The sequence below is a fragment of the Neomonachus schauinslandi genome, chromosome 12 (genome assembly GCF_002201575.2).
Source record: "Neomonachus schauinslandi chromosome 12, ASM220157v2, whole genome shotgun sequence".
In the NCBI taxonomy this organism is placed as follows: Eukaryota; Metazoa; Chordata; class Mammalia; order Carnivora; family Phocidae; genus Neomonachus; species Neomonachus schauinslandi.
In genome coordinates, this window is record NC_058414.1 from 37623386 (window position 1) to 37645292 (window position 21907).

Genomic DNA, 21907 nt, shown 5'->3' on the forward strand with positions numbered 1-21907 from the left:
ATATATATATATATATATATATATATATATATATATATATATATATACACACATATATGTGGATGGATAGGTAGATAGATAGATAAAGATTTGGGTATGGATATGGATGTATAGACATATATGCAGTGTGCTTTTTTGTTTTAATAATATGTATATTTCAGAGCCCTTCATGTCAGCAGAGATAGAACTTTTTAATCATTGCATAAAATTACATATTCATATGTATCATAATTTAGTAAGACATCTTCTCTATCAGTGGACATTTAGGCAATTTCCAGCTTTGGGCTATTACAAAGAGTGCTGTGATGAACTCTCTTGCATGTACATCTTTGTGCACATTTGCAAATATCTCTATAAATACATGTATGTAGGATTATTAGGTCAAAGGCATTGACATTTAAAATCTTGATAGCTGTTCTCATGGGTGCTTGGGTGGCTCAGTTGGTTAAGCGACTGCCTTCAGCTCAGGTCATGATCCTGGAGTCCCGGGATCGAGTCCCACATCAGGCTCCCTGCTCAGCGGGGGGTCTGCTTCTCCCTCTGACCTTCCCCCTCTCATGCTCTCTCTGTGCCTCATTATTTCTCTCTCAAATAAATAAATAAAATCTTTTAAAAAAAAATCTTGATAGCTGTTCTCAAAATATGCTTTTTCCTTGCTTTTCCAAGAGTATTCTTTTTCCTATATTCTCACGAACACTAGATGTTATAGTCTTTTTTTTTTTTTTTTCAACCATTCTATGGGTGAATACCTGGTATTTCCTTGTACTTGACATGTGCTTAATTTTTAATGAAGCTGAGCATCTTTACATCATTTATTGAACATTAATATTTCTTTGTTGAATTCTAATTAATTTCCTTTTTCCTACTTACACATACAGTTTTTTGAAGTGGTGAAGTTCTTTGTATATTATACATATTCATATTTCATCTTGATATTTAGCAATTTTTCCTCCTAATATTTGATTTTTCTTATAATTTAATTATGGTATATTTTGTTGTCTAGAAATTTTTAGCATTGAATTTTAATCACATAGCTTATTCTTTTAAGATTTCTAGGATCTATGGCTTTGTAGGAACATCCTATCTAGCTGATTAAACATTGTCCCATATTTTCTTTAGCACTTCTAAAATTTATAATTTTTTTTGTTCTTAACCCATTGAAATTTTACTTTTGTTATTGATATGAAATAGGATTTTTTTTTTCAGGCAGATATCCCATTCTTTCCCTACTATTTATTGAATAGATCACCCTAACTAATTTGAGCAGAAAAGTAGAGGAACAGAACAGAACAGAATCCAAAAATAGATACACCTCAGGGCCCAAACTACATTGCCTTAAAAAATGAAGTTTTATTGTATGTTTGATATCTTATAGGGTCTGATTCCATCCTATTCTTTTCAAACCGTTCGTTACCCATGAAAAATTTGAGTGGGGTTTTGACTGCCCTGTATTCATAAATTAAATTGGGGCAAGCTAACATTTACAGTAATTTAGGAGTGTAGATGCCTTTACAATATTAAGAATTTTATCCAGGAACATAGTATGCCATTATACATATTTAGGGCTTTTTGTATTTTTCAGTTAAATTTTATAGAGAAGGATATCTTTGCACATTTATAATTAGTAATTCCTGGATATTTTGTGTTTCTGACCTTTTCTGTTATACTTTCTAAACTATTGTGGGTTTTTTAATAATTTTTTTTGTTAGTTTATGGAACTCTTACTGGTTCTAATAATGTTTATGTTAAATCTTTTGGATTCTCCAAGTAAATGATAGCTTAATCTGCATCTAATGAAGTCTGGCTTTTCTTTTTGAGTTATTTATAGGTTTTTCCTATGTACTCACATAATTTACCAGACTATGAGCAAGCTGAAGATGAAAAGTATCTTACATTATTTCTTTTCTATAGAATGAAATAGGGTTATAGTCCTCTGATTGCTAGATACCTCAAAAATTATTTAAAACACCATTTCCCAATATGGAGTCATACAGTTATTTGTTTTATTTAGTTTCAGGAGACCCCCAAATGAACTTTATAAACCAGCCCAATTGAGGAAGAACACTTGATAGCAGAGTGTTTTGGGATCCTGAAAAAAGTCAAGAAGGTGTTAATTTATTTGAAACAGTTCTCCCATACTTATGTTTTACACACACACATACACACATGCATATATGCACACATGCATTTATTTATTTATTCACTTATTCTGTGGTAGCAAAATTGAGCTCTGTTCCAGAATGGATATCAATTAAATCTTTGTTCTACAGTCACATATATATTCTTGGACCTTCAGCAGATGTAGACAAGTAGCAAACATCAGTGGAATAATTTCCAGTCATATCTGCCAATAGTTTGTAGGACACGTAAGTTCCAGATCCAGCTAACTTTTTTTGTGTGTTGTTAAAGTGTGCTCCCCTAGGCATGTTGCTTTGTAGTCCACTCAGCTGTGTTTTCTAAAAGATATGGATATAGATATGGATTTTTTTGTCTAAGATCTTATATTTGAAATGTGCATTCTATCTCTTCTACACTCAAATATATGAATTCTTGTTTATTCTCTAAGATTCAGCTCAAATATTTTGCCCTTCATGAAATGCTTCCCTTTTTCAGGCAAGTAAGAAAGATTACTTGGCATATTCTTCTGTTACAACAGGTATCACATTATACTGTGTTTGTTTACATTGATTTCTGTGTCCCTACCAAGCTGTGAGCTACTTGAGACCATACCTTCTCCAAGGTCCAGCACAATGTCTGACATAGAGAAAGGTACAAACCCTATAGTTTAGAAATATGCCTTTGGATGCAGTAATGTTTATTATGGTGGGGAAATGTGGTAGAGACCAAATGAGTGGCTTGAGGCCATGAAAACATATTGAAAGTCAGGAAGAAAAACAGTATTCATCCTGGTACAAATATTATAAATGACATGATTTTGATAAATTTATACCACACTACATCTGCTCCTTAATATATACAACATATATTCCTGGTTTATAGGTTACCATATATAGCATACGAGAGTTGCCAGTTTTCCAATAATAAGAATGTAAAACGCACCTGGACCAGCAGGACTAGCTTTATAGGCAATAGATTTGATTTCTTTCATCTCTGACCTTCTGTTCTGCTTTCTTTTTTTATTATAGCTTCTTATGTATATTAAAAAAAACTTCTCCTAGATTTTAAGATTTTGAGGACATTACAGAGTTTTTTCAGGCACCGTTTAGATACTTAATATTTATTAAATCTAATAAAAAATGTCAGTTTTTATTATACATGTTAATTGGACTTGATAAATTATGCATTTCTTTCTTTTAGATATTACTCCGTGAATTAAGTAAGGGGTGGTATACCAGTTATAACTGAATTCCAGTTACTTTTCAAATAGAACAAATTCAGCAGAAATAAGGGCAATCAGGTTTCTTACGGCCACATCTGAAGACCATACTTAGTAGTAATCCTTTGAATGATTTAGGTCAGAAAGAGCTCTTGAGCAATATTTTGATAGTCATTTCATGGAAAGGCTCAGTGAGAATCTAATATGGATCTACATGCAAGTTAAATAAGAGATGACAAATGAGAGCTTCGTACAGCTCAGTCCAGTATATATGTGCTACCAAAGCAAGCAGCTCGGTACAGTATAGAAGTCAGTTTCAGTGATTCTGTGATTGAAATATAATTATAGTACCAACACACCACAACACTGGGGCTTGTGTAGGTCACAGCATGAAACAGATTCAGTATGGGTGTTTGCTTAGGTAGTAGCTTCAAGGTCCTTCACCATAGTTTCATCAGGAACCAGCAGAGCATTGCAGCTAATATGGTATACTCAGATTCCATAAAAAGCAATGAATATTGCTATTCAAATAATATATCCTCTGGCTACGGTTGTCTCCCTGATTATTAAAAGTGGTAGAATGACATACATTTTAAAATGTAAGTTATTTTTATTCTGACTCAGTTTTCCTTAATTCTTAACATCTTCATTGATTTTATTTTTTATTTATTTATTTTTTTAAAGATTTCATTTATTTATTTGATAGAAAGAGACACAGCGAGAGAGGGAACACAAGCAGGGGGAGTGGGAGAGGGAGAAGCAGGCTTCCCACTGAGCAGGGAGCCCGCCCGATGCGGGGCTCGATCCCACGACCCTGGGATCATGACCTGAGCCGGAGGCAGACGCTTAACGACTGAGCCACCCAGGCACCGCCTTCATTGATTTTAAAGATAAAACAGTTGTTTCAAAGAAATTCATTGGTCAAAATCTTTAACTTATATAGTTTTAGATACTTAGCAGGTTTTTTATTTAAATTAATTAAGCCATCTTTCTGGCTTATCATCTTCTTGTTGACCTCCTACTACAGGTTTTCAGCACATACTCCAATGAAGACTATGACAGGAGGAACGATGAAGTGGACCCCGTGGCTGCTTCTGCCGAGTATGAACTTGAAAAGCGTGTAGAAAAGCTGGAACTTTTCCCAGTGGAACTAGAGAAAGGTATATGAGCTCCACAACGTTTGTAATATCATTATTTGGCTATTTTAATAACACAAAAATGACCTTTTTTTTTTTTTTTTTCCGCATGTAGACTCTCCCCGCCCCCCACGGAAGGGTTGGAGAAAGTGTTAATTCTATTGGAGGATTTAATTTCTTTATTAAATTTCAAAAGTAGTTGATATGAGCTCTGTATAGATGGTAGACTGAAAGACTCTTTCTTCCCTTCCACTTCCAGCTAAAAGCCATCTGCTCTAGTTGGCTGGGATGGTGACTGGTAGTAGGGAGGTGTGGGTGGGGCCTGATGTTTGGTCGGTACCCTTGCGAAGGGCTGGTGCTGGTGAGTGCTCAGAGATAGCAGGTGGAAGTGGCGGGGGGGGCAGGTGGTTGGGGAGGGCAGGTGGAAGTGGGGGAGAGGTGGGTTTTGCGTTCTTGGTGGAGGGAGAGGCGTCATGGTTGGGCTCTGAATGTAGTAAATGGTGGAGTGCTGGGCCTTTAGATTATGGATTTTGGAATGGAGACAGTGGAATCCTCTCTGAGGGGAGAGGGCTAAGAGAGAACAGGGAGAATGGGAGCAGAGGGGCTTCCTCTTGATTTCTTCTCTTGGAATCTCAGCCTGCCTGCAGTGGGAAGTGAGGACCCACGGGACCAGAGACTGCCATGTTTATCGTCCTGTAAGATGGGCACCCGGGAATGGACTGGGACCCAGTGAACAGGGAATTATCACATCTCAGAGAGCCTTACAAAAAAGCAGAACAAACAGATGACAACTTGAATGACAAAAAGAAGCAAATGAAAAATCAAATGAGGGTATCAAGTATGGCTTTAAAAAGACATTCTTAGGCCAATCAACAAAAAAACGTTGATTTTAAAAATTAAAAATTTCAGTGGAGGAATTGAAGAGGAAAAGGTGGTATTGTTGAGACTCAAACTGGTGATCTAGAAGGTCAAGCATAAGAAATGAGCCGAACTAATTCTTAAGTGATAGAGTAAACATACACAAAAAATCATGACGGAGACCCAAAATATAAATTGTAGGTGACATAAGGGGAAAAGACATAGAGGATGAGAGACATAGTAGACAAAACATGGAAGAAATTTTCCTGAGCTCAAAAAAACACCTGAGCCTCCTATTTGGAAGGGCTTATCCAATTGATAGAGAGACGACTTGGAAAACACCCCGCACTTAGGCATAGTCTGGGAGAAGTCCTCATCTTCAACATAAAGTATAAATTTTACAAAATACCACACTCAAATCAAAGCAAACAAAGAAGCAAAGGTACTTGCCAAAACAACATTATTAGACTAGCATCAGATTTCTCATTTGTAACACTGGACGTGGGAGGCAGACATAAAATTTCACACATCCAAGAATCCTGTATCCGTCCCAGAGAGCATTTACCTCTCTTCTGGTGAAAGAAGGAAAGTTGCTGATAGCTAAGGATCTAACGAACACATCACCTGCACACTTCCCAATTAGCAAGGAGGAAAAGAAACAAAGAACAACTTGTTCTAAATAGAAAAGATGAGGGAAAGGAGTTGAAAACTGTAACTTTTGGGCATAAAATCACTTGGATTAAAAAAATGTAAAGAATACCGGTCATTACGCCAGACATGACTGGCTAATTGTTCCCATTAAGAGACACTTTTCATTTGAGGTTAAAAAGGATGTAAGAATGATACTTATATTTTTCATTCATTTAAAACGTAAAAACCATTACTAGCTTATGGTCCATACAAAAACAGCTGTGGGATTTGGCTGTGGGCCACCGTATTGCTTATAATAGCAAAAATGAGAATAATCCAGTTATTCATTAATGACAGAAAAGGGTAAAATGAAGGAGCCTCAGTTCCATGCAGCAGTGTGTATGATTCTTACAAACATGAAATTGAAGGGGGATAAAAAGCAAATCACAGAAGAAGCCATTCAGTATAATTCCATTTATTTAAATTTCAAAGCCAGGAAAAATTCAATGGCATATTGTTTAAAGATACACAAATAAGTGGTTTTAATAACTGGTTTTAAAAATGGAGGTCATGATTGGCAGGATATTTAGGATAGTGGTTACCGCTGGGAGAGTTATGATATCAGGGAGAGGTGCAGACTGAGCTTTTCAGGTGTTGGTAGTGTTCTGTATCTTCGCTAGCATGTGAATATTCGTTTTATTTTTAAACACAGTGTTTTGTAAATAAATGTTTTCATGAGCTCTTTTGTGTTTTTCACACAAAAAAGTTAAAACTAGAAAAATTAAGCTAGAAAAGAGCCAAGTGAAGTAGAATTATTTTTAATCTTTTGAGAAACCTCCATCCTGTTTCCCCAAAGTGGCTGCACCATTTTGCATTCGCAGCAACAGCATGCAAGAGTTCCCCTTTCTCTGCATCCTTGCCAACACTTGTTATCTCTTGTTTTTTGGATGATAGCCATTCTAACATTCTGACTCTAATAAGGTGATTTCTCATTGTGGTTTTGATTTGTATTTCTCTGATGGTGAGTGATGTTGAATACCTTTTCATGTCCTCTTTGGAAAAATGTCTATTCACTTCCTCCGCCTATTTTTAATCACATTTGGTTTTTTGCTGTTGAGTTGTATGAGTTCTTTATATATTTTGGATATTAACCCCTTATCAAATATTTTCTCCCATTCTCTAGGCTGTCTTTTCATTCTGTTAATGGTTTCCTTTGCTGTGCAGAAGTTTTTTAGTTTAATGTAATCCCACTTGTTTATTTTTGCTTTTGGTGTCAAATCCGAAAAGTCATTGCCAAGACTGATGTCAAGGGACTTACCTACTGTTTTATTCTAGGAGTTTTATGGTTTCAAGTCTTAAATGTAAGTTTTTTTTAATCCATTTTGAGTTGATTTTTATGTATGGTATAAGATAGGGGTCCAGTTTCTTTCTTTCTTTTTTTTTTTTAATGTGTCTGTCTAGTTTTACCAGCACCATTTATTGAAGTGGCCATCCTTTCCCTATGGTATATTCTTGGCTTCTTTGTCGTAAATTAATTGACCAAATATGATAAGTTTATTTTAGAGCTCTCTATTCTATTCCACTGATCTGTGTGTCTGTTTTTATGGCAGTACCGTAATGTTTTGATTGCTACTGTTTCGTAATACAGTTTAAAACCAGGAAGTGTTATGCTTCTAGCTTTGTTCTTTCTCAAGTTTGCTTTAGCTATTTGGAGTTTTTTTGTGGTGCCATACAAATTTTAGGATTATTTGTTCTATCGCTGTGAAAAATGTCATTGAAATTTTGATAGAGATTAAATTGAATTTATAGATTGCTCTGGGTAGTATGGACATTTTAATAATATTAATTCTTTAAATCCTTGAGTATGGACAATCTTTCCACTTACTTGTGTCTTCAGTTTCCTTTATCAGTGTCTTACAGCTTTCAGAATTTCAGATCTTTCACCTCCTTGGTTAAGTTAATTCCTAGGTATTTTATTCTTTTTTGATGAAATTGTGAATGGAACTCTTTTTTAAGATTTATTTACTTATTTTTAGAGAGGAAGAGCACATGGGAAAGTAAGGGCAGAGGGAGAAGGGGAGAGAAAATCTTAAGCAGGCTTCACACCCAAACAGAGCCTAATGCAAGACTCGATCTTCAGATCCTGAGGTCATGACCTGAGTCGAAATCAATAGTCGGATGCTTAACCGACTGAGCCACCCAGGTGCTTTCTTAATTGCTCTTTCTGATAGTTTGTTGTTAGTGTATAAAGACCTAAATATGATACAAACTATAGATTATAATACCAACAGAGATTTTTTACTTTCAAATTGAGGAAACACTTAAAAAAATAAATTGAAGAAACACTAGAAATATTTCAGTTAAAACCAGGAGTCTGATTTGGAATGCTCTTTAAATGAAATAGTATCAACAGTAGAAAACAGAAGATGATAAGTAACCTTTTGCTGATTTTTATTATAGGATATGTATTATAATTATATATATGAAAGCTATAATGAGAGGCCAAACTGATTCTAATTTTAAAATACTAGAATTGATAAGATTATATATGTAAGAGGAGGTCAGGTGTCACATACATGAAAGAAAATTAGTCGTTTTATCTCTATATTTACATTAAGCACATAAATATGAAAATGGGAACATTTCATTTACAATAGCACAAAAACAACAAAATACTTATTAATCACTAAGAAAAACAGTATTTATCTGTTGAAAATCCATCTTTGACAGATAGAAGATGTAAACAAATAGAAGAATATACCATATTCTTGGATGAAAAGACTCAGTATGGAAAAGTCCCCTCCTATTCTTCATCTCTGATACCTACAAATTAATATATAAATTTAATGCAGTTCAAATAGAACTGCCATCAGGGTTGGATTGGGAGAGAGGATTGCATAATGTAATACTAAATTTTATATGGAAAAATACAGACCTAAGAGAAGTATGAAAAAGTGTGAAAAGTCTTAATTTCTTAAATATCTGAATTTAATGTAAAGCCTCTATAATCAGAACAAATTGTATTCATATAGCAATTGATCAGTGGAACAAAGTAGAAAATCCAGAGAAAGATGTTAGTATGCATGAGAATTCGATATACAACGTGTATGATATTCTAATTTAGGATAATAGGGTGCTTTACAAAGTGTTCTGGCATAACTGGGCATCTGTGTGGAAGAATATAAAGTTGGGCACCTTCATTTGCATTATATCATATAAAAAACAACTCTACCTGGATTAGATAATTAAATACTAAAAATAAAGTAATAAAGGTATTTGACAAAAAACTTATAGGACCACATAAATCCTGTAGGCATGTTGGAGGCGGGGCTTAACCAAAGTGGAAAAGCAGAAGTTATAAAAGAAAAGAGGGTCCAATCAATGAATCCAAAATTTTAAGCTTTTAAAGGCAATATTGTCAAACAAAGACAATAGATAAATGATAAATTGGGGGGGGGCATCTTCATTTTGACAGGGAGATAATATGTATAATATGCTAAGAACCTTAAAAAAGAAAAAAGAGACAGGGAAAACTCAGTAGAAAAAATTGGCAGTTTACCAAAGAGGACACATGAATACAAGCTCAGATCTCACTAACAATAAGGGAAATGCTAAGCCAATGTGAGCTTCTTTTCTTAAGAGAAAAGGTAAGCTCTGCCTCCAGAGTGTGGTGACAGCATCTTTCATGGTAACTCAGCCTCACAGTCTTTTCCACTGTTTCCCAGCTGCTTTGCCTACTTAGTGCTTTTTCTGTCCCTAGGAGGGGCTAGACAGAGGAAGACCAGGGAGCTGCTGGGTTCTTTTTTTTTTTTTTTTTAAGATTTTATTTATTTATTTGTCAGAGAGAGAGGGAGAGACAGAGAGCAAGTGCAAGCAGGGGGAGCGGCAGGCAGAGGGAGAAAGCAGGCTCCCGGTGTAGCAAGGAGCCTGATGCGGGACTCGATCCCAGGACGCTGGGATCATGACCTGAGCGAAGGCAGCCACTTAACCGACTGAGCCACTCAGGCGTCCCAGAGCTGCTGGGTTCTTGACAGTCACAAGAATCAGTGGCCTTCAAGGATATGGCTCTGGAATCCACCCATTGTTGACACATCTCACAGAAAGCTGTACAGAGATGCAATCAGTCAACTGGTCTCTGTGTGTTGATTGTATTCTTCCTTTAATTGTCTTTCAGTTATCATCTTGTCTTTCAGGCAGTCTGCACTGGAATTGAGGATGGCTCAAGCTATTACCGCTTTTCCTACAATTGGGTTTTCAGCTCTACAAATCTGAGTAATTTTCCAGTGAGAGCAACAGGGTTGCTAAGGCAGGAAGAAAGATAATTTTACTAAAGCCTGAGTCCAGGCAGGGAAAATGCACTTAAAAACGAAGACATATGATTTTCATGCAGGATATTTGCAGGAAGCAACTACTTAATGGCAAGGTGGTACAGAGAATCCACATTTGAAAGGTGCTCTTTGAATGTACTGAGTAAGGGAAAGTTTCCCTTACAGCCCAACGTTGGCTTGACACGTGGTAATTCATAATGAAGAGAAACTCCTGTAAATAAAATGAATGTGAACAAGAATTCAGTTAAATGCTTAATATATACCAGATTTCATGTAGGAGAGAGAAGCCCTTTGGCATTATTTAGTGTGGATGATTCTACAGTGATCATCTCTTAAATGACACAGGAGCAAACACTCTGGGAGAAGCACTTACATGTATGTAAACACTGGGAAGGTCATCATTCATCCTTTCACCAACACGAATAGATTCCCACACCAGGAAACTCTAGGAATATGATGAATGTGGGCAGAAGTTCAGCTATATAGCCAACCTTCTATACACACAGGACAATTCCTGTGGGAGAGAAGAAACTTTGTACATGTGACCAGTGAGGAAGAGCCTTTAGCATAGATCTAACTTTTCTTTTCCCAAGAAAACTCATTCTGGGGAGAAACCTTAAATGTTGGAAAATTTTTAACCAGAGAAAGCCTCTGGATGAACTTGAGTATCTATACCAGAGAAACAATGAGAATGAAATAAATATGGGAAATCACATATGTGCAAACATTCTAAATACAAGGAATGAAAGAACTTCTCCATTGATGACTCGTGCACTAGTCACCATTAGAGTTCTCACACTGGAGAGGCGCCTCTGCCTAAAATCAATGCGAAAGTACCCTCCACTGGGGATCACACTGAACAGTTCCTCCAGGGAGAACACTCTACGAAGCTCTCTTTAGCACACAACTGAGTGAACAAATCACACTTTTGTCGAATGACATGTTTTTAAACATATGTAGAATACAGATGTAGGATTATAAATTGTACTTAGAAACACTTAAAGCAGCAGTTGGTGACAAGTAGTAATAATCAATGAGATGAACCCTGTTCAAGAGATTACTGATGAAGAATACTTAGTGTATTAAATGTTATTGCTAAAAAGTCTTAAAAGCATCAAGCATTCTGCTGACTAGATGAGCCAGTTTTCCTTTAGACAACCCTTCACTGTTGATTAGCGAGTGTCTTGTTTTTTATGCAGCTCATACAACATGGTTCCAAAGACTCTGAGGCTATCAGAAAATAACTCTCAATGTTGACCAAAAAATGTGGAATGTGAAATAGTGTATCTTTTATTTCATTGATGTTAAAATACGTATGTTCATGGAAGTATGGATAAACACATCATTGTAAATGAATTTAAAAGCATATTTGTCAGTGTTGTTCATCGGGTGAGGAACATGGAAACAAAAATGAATGCCAGTCAGTAGAGAAGTGGTTGGATAAGTTATGATACCATCTCACCATGAAATATTATGCAATCATTAGAAGTGATTTAAGGCTTTGTAAGTTGATATCCATGAGGTATCATTGAATTAGGAAAGTAAACCGCAGAGAGAACTAGGTTTAATGCGATCTTATTTGTATAAAGCAAATAGGAAGGAAAAATGAGCCATTGTATATACACACACATATACATATATGTATGTATATTTATATTTATGCATATATACATATATATTGTAGCTGTTCCTACTTTTATATGCTTGTATAGTAGGACTGAGGAAAGTACTGAAAGACACTTGCCACCTTATTAAACATGAATAGGGATATGAAACAAAAAAGCAAAGACCACATAAATGAAGGGGAAATTTTAGATACATTATGATCACATTCATTTAAAATAATATATATGTGTTTTGGCATGTATGCTTTTGTGTTTAAAATATATTATTTAGAGAGGCTGTGTTTTAAGGAAGATTGATTACTCCATGATCAAATTATTACTTTTTCTTGGGATCACAAATAAATAGCCAACTGCAGTAATAAAATGAGATTAAACTCACAAGCCTTTTGGGGGGATCTTATTTAACATCTTTACTCCCCAGCATAGAAAAAAATATTCTGCCAAGATAAGCCTGTCATATAGTTCATAAAGAACAAAACTAAAGTCAAAAAAGAGGTCTCACCAGCTAATTGTGGGCTAGTGTAAAACTTAGGTTGTTGCATTGTTTTTCCCTTTTTCATAGATGAGGATGGACTTGGTATAAGCATTATTGGAATGGGTGTTGGAGCAGATGCCGGACTTGAAAAGCTGGGAATATTTGTCAAGACAGTAACAGAAGGTGGTGCTGCTCAGAGGGATGGCAGGTAAGCTAACTGCTGTCGTTAATAACTAAAATGCTAACTACTGTCGTTAATAACTAAAATCTTCTAGAAATTTTATTGGGAAGTTTTTTCAGTGGTAGCTTTCTTCTTTTGATTTTTTAGGACAGAATTTCGGAGTGTGTCTCAGATATGGAAAAGGTTAAAACACTTCAATTACTTTCTGATTTGCAGGTAAAACGCCTGCTTTCTTTAATATATATTAGGTAAATGGGTGGTTGGATCTACTATCTCTGTCTACCTTTGGTGCCTATCCCTTCATCTTTCTGTCTAGTGGGAAAGGAGCAGAAACATGGGTGTATATTGTTTCAGAATATGTCCTGTGGAGATCAGCATATAGTTTCACTTCAGAAATATCGAAACAAATGGTAATATTTCTGGCACTTTTGAGAATGACCAAGGTAGAAGGGAAAATAGGAACCCTAACTCTGCAATGATGATAATTCTGGAAATCATGTTTCTCAAAATGTATCCTATCTAAAAATATACATTCTTGAGTGCCAACTAAACCTGTGGAATTAAATCTCTCAGAGAGGACTCTGACAGTCTTTACTTAAGCATCCACCTTGGGTAATCTGGAGGCACACCAGCACATCAGATCGTTGTTGTTTTATGTCTTAGCTTTCATCATCTCAGGCTGCAATGTATGTAAAGATTTTGATGAATCCTCACTCTTCGTTCCTCCTGCATCAGGTTGGGGCTGAAGCAGAGGTTGGCAAAAGAAATAAAAGTAGGTCCAAAAATGTGAGTGCCAAATTCAAAGAAATGTCATCTTATTTTTTTTTTAGGAGCACAGAGTAACTGGTTTTGACTGTTTTTCAAGGATTCAGTATATATCACTTAACCATCTTGATATCACTTAACCAACATGGTAAAGCATGTTGAAAATCATTTGTAAATCTCTGGTGGAACACATAGGTAGCATTATTTCTTTTGTAATCCTAAATACACATATTGATATACACAGATATTTTCCAAGGGGAACTAAATTGGTTTATTTAAATAGAACGCCACACCAGGATCATCTCTTTCCATGAGGCTAGGTTCCACATCACAGTCAGTAGCCTTATTTGTATTCCCGTGGACTTGAACAGAGAAGGTCTGAAATGAATCTTTTGAGTGAATGTTCAGTTGATTGAATGTGTATCACACTTAAAACAAAGTAGGATATTAATATTTTGTGTTAAAATACAATTTGTTAACAGTCTTCCCCATTTTCAAGTATTTAAGGAAATAACCTCTTTACCCTTTCAGTGAATTATATAATGGTAGTAGCAAAAATTTCCGCTTATTGATTTAGAAACTTTCTTCCAAGTGAGCTAAAATTTGTTTGTAAAATCTGTGTCATTTCCCTTCAGGTTTCACGAAAAATTTAAAAACTATTCCAAAATGATAGGAGATACTTCTTATTGTTAGTATTCAAACAGTATGAAATTATTACGAACTATCTCTCTTAAATTAGATGGGCCACAAAACCAAACCAAAATACAAATTGATTAAAAAACAAAAAGGTAGAAAATTTTGCATTTAGCTCTTAGCCAATTCCCATTGTTCTAAACTCAGACCTATTTGTTTTTCCATCACTCACTTTTAAAATTAGGTTTGTTTTTCGTTAACCTGTTTCCTTATTTGTTGTCCTACATAGGTTCAGTATTTCCACCGGTAGGAGAACTTGGCTCTATCAGTCCCAGTGTGCATTTCCTCAGTCCTTTTAAATGGGTATTTATCTAGGAGAGTAATCCTGCTGTTGTTACAATAGATGCTTAATAAATGTCTCAGTGAATATATTAAGGAAGGCAATTTGATGAAAGGAAGAGAATCTTTGGGAACATGTGACCAGGAGTCTAATTCTGTCCCCTCTACTTACCAGTTGTGGGATATTGAACAAATTAACTTACTTTTCATGTTATCTACATTGCAGGGTTGCTGTAAGCATTCAGTATGCTTATGTAAATTAAAACCTTCCACAGCACTGTGTATGAAACAAAACTGTTCTTGAATGAAGTAGGAATAAGCTTTATTTTTAAATGTATTTAAAAACAGTTATTATGGGAAGTCTTAAGAAAAACTATAGAAAGATGTATAAAATATGTACAGAATCATAAAATTTTAGAAGTTCAGAAGAACTTTAGAGATCTTTAAATTCATACTTTTTGTTTTATGTGTGTTTAAAAATTGAGGATATATATGTGTATGTATAGTCTCATTATTAGACCTATGGCAGTGCTCACATCTTTTAAACTATTACATTATTATTCCCACCATTACTGTTGTGCTCATTTGCACAATTTTAAATGTTTGTTGTTTAAAATTTATCAGTATAAAAAGATTACAAAAAGAAGTTGATTGCTTCTTCCAGTTAATAATTTTTTTAAAAAGTTACGTCTCCTTATGGATATAGAAAAATACTGTAAGGATATACAAAGCACTATGATCAGTATGATGCCATTCTTCTGTGAATATGTTTTCTCTTTGTTCATCCCTCCCCCCAACCTCTCTTTCCCTTTCTTTTTTCTTTCTCTCAAAAAATGTAGAATTAATACACACCAAAATATTGAATGGCTCTTTTCCATGTGGGTTTTTAAAAATTTCAATTAATGTGGAATATTTAATTTTTCTACAGAGAATTTATACTTGTATATATATTTTAAACTACAACTAAAAATAGTAAAGTTACCATGTGACCTCGGGAAAGTTGCTCTTCAGACCTCAGTTATGGACAAAATTAAAGTTCTGGATTAGGTGTTCTTTATAATTCCTTTTAGCTTTAAAAGGATAAAAGTTTTGGGGCGCCTGGGTGGCTCAGTCATTGGGCATCTGCCTTCGGCTCGGGTCATGATCTCAGGGTCCTGGGATCAAGCCCCGCATCAGGCTCTCTGCTCTGCGGGAAGCCTACTTCTCCCTCTCCTGCTCCCCCTGCTTGTGTTCCCTCTCTTGCTGTCTCTCTCTCTGTCAAATAAATAAATAAAATCTTAAAAAAAAAAAATAACTCCTCTCATAAAAAAAATCTTTAAAAAAAATAAAAATAAAAGGATAAAAAAAATTTTTTTAACCCTTCTAGCTTGCTTTAGTTTCTTTCTTTTCTTTTTTTTTTTTAGAGACAGAGAGAGAGAGAGAGAATGTGTGTGTGCGTGAGTAGGGGAGGGGCAGAGGGAGAGGGAGAGAGAAACTTAAGCAGACTCTGTGATGAGCCTGGAGCCAATCGCAGAGTCTGATGCTGGGCTCCATCCCATGACCCTGAAACCATGACCTGAGCTGAAATCAAGAGTCTGTCCTTAACTGACTGAGCCACCCAGGCATCCCTTGCTTTAGTTTTTCAACTCTATTTAAGAGTTGAACAATATTACCTTCAAGGGATGTTAAATAAACAGACTTATAGACTTACCCAGGACATTCTTTTCTCCCTCCTCCCCACTTACTGCCCCCACATATTTGTTGTGATTGTTTTTACCCCTTCTAAACATCTCATAAACTCACCATATTTTGAGCACTTTCAGAAATTTGCCATGGGCATTTATCTCCTGTGTCATTCAGAGTGTAGTTAAAAAGTTTTGAGTCTTCCTTTCTTCCTTCCTTTTTGATACTATGTTCTACATTGAAATTTTCTTTTGTCAAGCTTTTCATGTCTGTGTGTACCCTTTTATATGATGCCTAAAACGTAGGGGTTCTCAATAAATATTTGTTGAATGAATGAATACTTTGTGCTTTAATCACTTTCAAAACATTTACTTAGGCCTAATGTTTTTCTCCCCCCTCTCTTCCCCCTCCCTTCTTTTTCTTTTCTCTTCCTCTTTCTCTTTTTTGTGCTATCCTAACTCTTTAACAATCACTTGCAATTGAGCTAAGTAACGTGAGTTGATAGCCATTTCCACCATCTGTTTTAGTTTTAAATTTTTAGTAAAATAACTACAGATGATATTAAATAAGATTAATTTTAGTAAAATAAAATCGTAATTTTATTAAATACATTTTTATTTATTAAATATTATTTTATTAAAATTAAAATAAATATTTAGCAAAAATAGTATTAATAATAAAACCATTAGCTTTGCTCGCCATACATTTTACAATTGACACACAGGACACTAATTATTTCTCCAGTTCTCTTTCATGAATCTATAAAGCAAAATCAACTTTTTGATAACACAATTGAAAATGCTGATAGTGGAATAAGTCCTGTGGGTGGTAACTGACAAATGATAGTAATGACACTGTGCTAAAGAGGCAAATTAAAAATGCATATGGGATCTGCTTTGTTTCTGGCTGTGTTTATTTCTTAGGCGTTTGCATGTCATCATTTGAGAATACTGTCCTGTTCGTTTTTTTTTTTGAAAAAAGTTACCAAATGTGAAACGAGCTTACCTTCATTCAAGCCTCTCAAGGTTTTCAACTGATTTTAATTGGTTTTGACCAGCTTTTGGGTAGAAAGCAACACATAAAACAGATGAAGAGTTTTATTCTTAGCTCCCCTGCAGCAGACGCTCCCTGGGGCGGGACCCATCTGTGTCCCTGGGGCGCCCTCCCGCTGCTGGGACAACCTGAATGGAAACTGCTTTGTTAATTGTATCCATCTGTCATGATTCCGTAGTCGAGGGTTTCCTCTCAGTGCACACACTCCTGTGTCACTCTCCTCATCAAGTATTTTGCTTGTTCACCCCTTGGAGAGTTGGGATATTACTGCTTTGATATGGACATATTTTCATATACCTTTAAAACTCCACTATCTGGCATTTCGGGGAAAATTGTGTTGACCCGAGTTTATTAATGTTGCTCCAGCTGGTCTCCCTCTCATTCGGCATCGGTTGCTTTGTTTACATAGGCCCTGTGAGGTAGAATTTTTGTTTTTGTTTCCCCTTCCCAGATACATCTTTGTCGGTAGATAACTATCCAGTAACAAACCCTAGAATCGTCCAGCGTATATATTTTTGTTAGCTTACCCCCGTTGGTTCTGGGTTTTAGATTCCGAGTTGAGGGACGTCAGAAATACAATGGAGGCTGCAGAGTAGGAATTGTACCCTGTCGTTTATTAGCACACGAAAACCATTACAGACTAGCCAGGTACATTCCCGCGAACTCCGTTCCAGTAGGCAGTGTTTCCAGGGAAAAACAGGCTATTTCCTGTGTCATTCCGTACAACTTCTGGAAAGCCCAGATTGTCTGTATGTATTCTTTGTGCTTTGGGATGGTTTGATTCAGAGAGCTGTCTGTTTAATTTTTACCACCAGGACTCATGCCTGGTCTTTTTTGTGCTTCTAATTATGAACCAAGATTTGAGAGATTATCAGTGCTACCATAGGAAAACCTTTTACTCTACCATAATAACCATTTACGTATTAAATACCCTGCCGGCTCATGATCTCGTGGGTTGTAGGGTCAGAGTATGATGGCAATAAACCTGAATTGCTACTCTTTCTTTTTAACCAATATTATTCCTCTCATCCTCTGTCCGGTCCTCTTTACCTCTCCTCCTTCTGCTCATTTTTATTTTCTTGAGTTTGTCTCCACCTTAATCACCACATAGTCTTCCTCTATGAAATGGTAAATTAAAATGCCTCTCAAAATATCAAACTCAATAGAACTTCCCTCCCTTCCTCTCTCTTTTAAATTAAAAGTGGTTTTATTTCCTTGGTGTTTTTTAATTGTGTATCGGATTTTCATTTTTTTTTCCTTTAATGAATGTAACACTTTTGAAATGAGGACTTTTTAAAATAAATATTCTTTTAATGAAAATAATAATCAAATAGCACTGAGCTCTCTTCATCCCCTTAATGCTGTCTGTATTGAGGCTGGCAGGAAGAATTATGTAGGATCAGGAACCTGCATTTTAATCATAGGCTGCCTCTTCCTCATACTGGTGTGACCGCAAAGAGCAAATCCGTGCCAAATATCTGTTGTTGCTGTCCCTGTTGCACCGAGTGCTTTATATAAAGCTTGAGTCACTTCTGTCTTCCCAGGGACCATTTCCAGTGCTCTTCATTCCTTTGTGAGCTCCTTATTTCCATATTATTTTCCTTCTCCCTGAGGGGCTGCCTTTAACGTTTTATCACCAGGTCTGATGGTGGTGAATTCTTTCAGTTTTGTAGGTCTGAAAACGTCTTTTTGTTTTACCTTTGCTTTTTAAAGATATATTTTCTTTGTGTATAGAATTTTAGGTTGACGGGGTTTTTTTTGTTTTTGTTTTTTTTTTTACCTTTTAGTATTTTTTTCAGACCTTTTTTTTTCTGATTTTAGGCACATGAGTGCATGAACAAAAGTACATGTACACAGATGAATTAAGAAAATTAGAAAGTGCTACACATATTGTTGTATTTTCTGCTTATTTAAGTGAATTGTATATGAGAAGCATTGTAAAATCTCTGTTGACAAGCAGAAGCTCAAAACTACTGTATTAATTCCCCCTGTCCTTTATATTTTTTTGAGACAATGCCTTTTTGGCTTTGGATTATAGATTATAGATCCTTGAGTCCAGAACCTTTAGTTATTTTATTGTTATGCACATAAAAGAAAAGCCAAAATTTCCTTATACATGCAAGAGAAATAATAATGATACGTATTTAATAATAGCTATTAGCAATAATAAATAAGTAATAAACAATAACAAAATATAAAAGGCATAGAAGACTGCCTGACATATAGTAAGCACCCAACAGATACTATCTTGATGAATAAAAAGTATAAAACCCCACAAAGCTATATATTCAACTGATCCTTAATTTTGTTAAGTAAGTAAACAAAGGCATAATATGCACAGAAAAAAATCTGGAAGGAAATTCACCAGCAAAATTTTAGTAGTGATCAACTCTAGACGGTGGGATTACATGAAATTTTTGTCTTCTTTATATTTTTCATTTTCTAAATTTTCAACGATGACCATGTATTACACTAAAACTTTTAAAATATTTTCTAAAATTAGCAAATGCTAATTTGACACTTGAGGATGGCATTTCATGGTGACCGCGGAAAGAGTCTAAAAAGTTTTCCTTTAGACTGAAGCATTATAGCACTTGCTCTTCTGTCAAATTTATTGTTTTGAAAATTATTTACCTAATTTTTGAGACATCCAGTAACTTTTTCTTAGACCTAATCTTCTTAAACTTTTCAGTGTTGTATTATAATCACTTATCTCTTGAGATCCGTGCCCCCCGTCCTCAGTTTTGTTTTTTGTTGTTTTTTTGTTGGGGGGTGTGTGTGTGAGAGAGAGAGAGAAAGCGAGGAAGAGAGAGCTAAGGAGAGGGAGACAGCTATATAGATCCTTTTCCTCTTATTTTTCATTCTGTATTATAAGAATGTTTATCTCTCAAATTAGCTTCTTTAACTCATTTTCATATTCAGTCAGGGAACTGATTTTTTTTTAAATGACTCTATAGAAATTGCTCCCAGATTCATACCCCAGTCTTGGTGCATGTAGAAACTATTCACTTATATCACTTATGTCTTATTTTTATCTCAAATTCAACATAAATTGAATTCCTCTTTTCATTTTTTTCTTCCTTTCCCTTGATGTGAACTACCTGTTTTTTTTCTGTGTTGACCCTGTATTTCATTACTTTAGATTTCCAGTCATCCTCTGTTCTTTCATTTATTTTACCTATATAATATCTTACTATATTGGATATTTCTTTCTTTGGAATGTTCCTCAGATTCTTCTTTTGTGTTCATTCTTTGAACCATATCTCTGGATCAAGTCTTTCTCTTATTACGCCGTGGTTTGTATGGGGTTTCTTTCAGCTGATCTTTCCCAGTTTATCCTTACCTTGTTCCAAGATTATTCTTCTACAATTATCACTTTGTTTGTATAGCCTTTGTGAACAATAGTGTATAGTTTCCTCCACTTTTTTTTTTTTTTTTTTGCCGGTCAGAGCCCAGGGTCTTATTGACTTTGAATATCTATGTTATTTAAGTGCATATTCAGTTGTCTGGTTCAATCAGGAAGATTACATTATTGTCTGCACTGCTTTCCTTCCCCAACCTCCTTCCACATCGTAGTTAAAATAATAATTACTGTAACTACAATGTATTAAGGCCATATAATACATCAGTTATTGTGCAAACCCTTTCCCATACATTTTTGCTAATATTACAACCAGCATGGTAGTTATACTAGACCTTCTTTATCTAAACTGAGGATTAATTCTTTCAGGAATTCATAGTTGAAGAAACTTAAGGTTTCATAGAAAATGGGATTAAGGGGTGCCTGGGGGGCTCAGTTGGTTAAGCATCTGACTCTTGATTTTTGACTCAGGTCCTGATCTCCGGGTTGTCGGGTCTAGTCCCGCATAGGGCTCCGCAGCTCACTGGGGAGTGGGCTTGTCCCTCTCCCTCCCCCACTGCCCTTTCCCCCCACTTGCGTGTGCACTCTCTCTCAAATAAATTAATAAATAAAATCTTAAAAAAAAAAGAATATGGGATTAAGAAAACTGTGGTCTGAGGTAAGTGGATGAAAGCATCTAAATAAACATTTGCTAAAATAAAGCAATCAAAATGTGTTATAAAGAAAGAGACTATCAATTACACATCTTAAATTTTTCCTCTAATAGATGCAGTATTGTTCATTTACATTTAGCATTTTGCAAATTATTTACTTTTCAGTAGGATACCTTTTGCTAACTCCTATCCAGCATTAGGAAAATGCTTGTGAATTTGTTTTATCCTCTGGTGGTGATATGGATTTGAATGGCATTTCCCACCCCCTAATACTTTTTCCAAGTATTCACTGCTTTTCCAGTTTTTGTAGATTTGGACTTGTTTACCACCAAGGCCTGAGACCCTATAGCTCAACTCATCAGTCTCCTTTATTCCTTCTTCACTTTCACAGTGCTTGTAGGATAGGTGGGTGGGTCTGGATTTATTATACCTCACATTTCTTTCTCTCTTCCCAGCGCTACTTTGTAGAAACATTCACTCCCAGTCTACCATCTGCTTTGTAGCTCTTTTCTTTTTCTGTCTTTCAGTCATTGCTTTTTCTATTTCTCTACATCACACAGATGTAAAAATATTCCTAAAACAACATACAGATGGGAAACAGCATTGGGGACTTTCAGTAGACTATCAATAAGTGAAAGCTTTGGGATTGAAATTCAGCTCTAGGTAACTCGGGGACCCAGATCCTTTTCTTACCACCATACTTCTTTCATACTCTTCACCCTACCCAAAATAGTATTTTTTCTCAACATTTTGTTACCTTTTACTTCAAGGTTAAACTTAGGGTCCAGTTCATCATTGAAACCATTCAACTGTCATTGGTGGAGCCCAGCCGAGCGCTCGGCCTCTGTACACTTGTACATAATAGTCTGTA

The 21907-nt window shown here is 35.5% G+C and overlaps 1 protein-coding gene across 4 annotated transcripts in view; it reads left to right on the forward strand.

Moving 5' to 3' along the window:
- The window catches only part of PPP1R9A (protein phosphatase 1 regulatory subunit 9A), a 296367-nt gene that overhangs the window by 152785 nt on the left and 121675 nt on the right, over positions 1–21907 (forward strand). For all 4 annotated transcript variants that reach the window (XM_021689634.2, XM_021689633.2, XM_021689637.2 and 1 more), the window contains exons 2-3: positions 4365–4497; positions 12477–12597. In XM_021689634.2, the coding sequence (XP_021545309.1) occupies positions 4365–4497; positions 12477–12597 (254 nt within the window). The remainder of the gene's footprint in view (positions 1–4364; positions 4498–12476; positions 12598–21907) is intronic.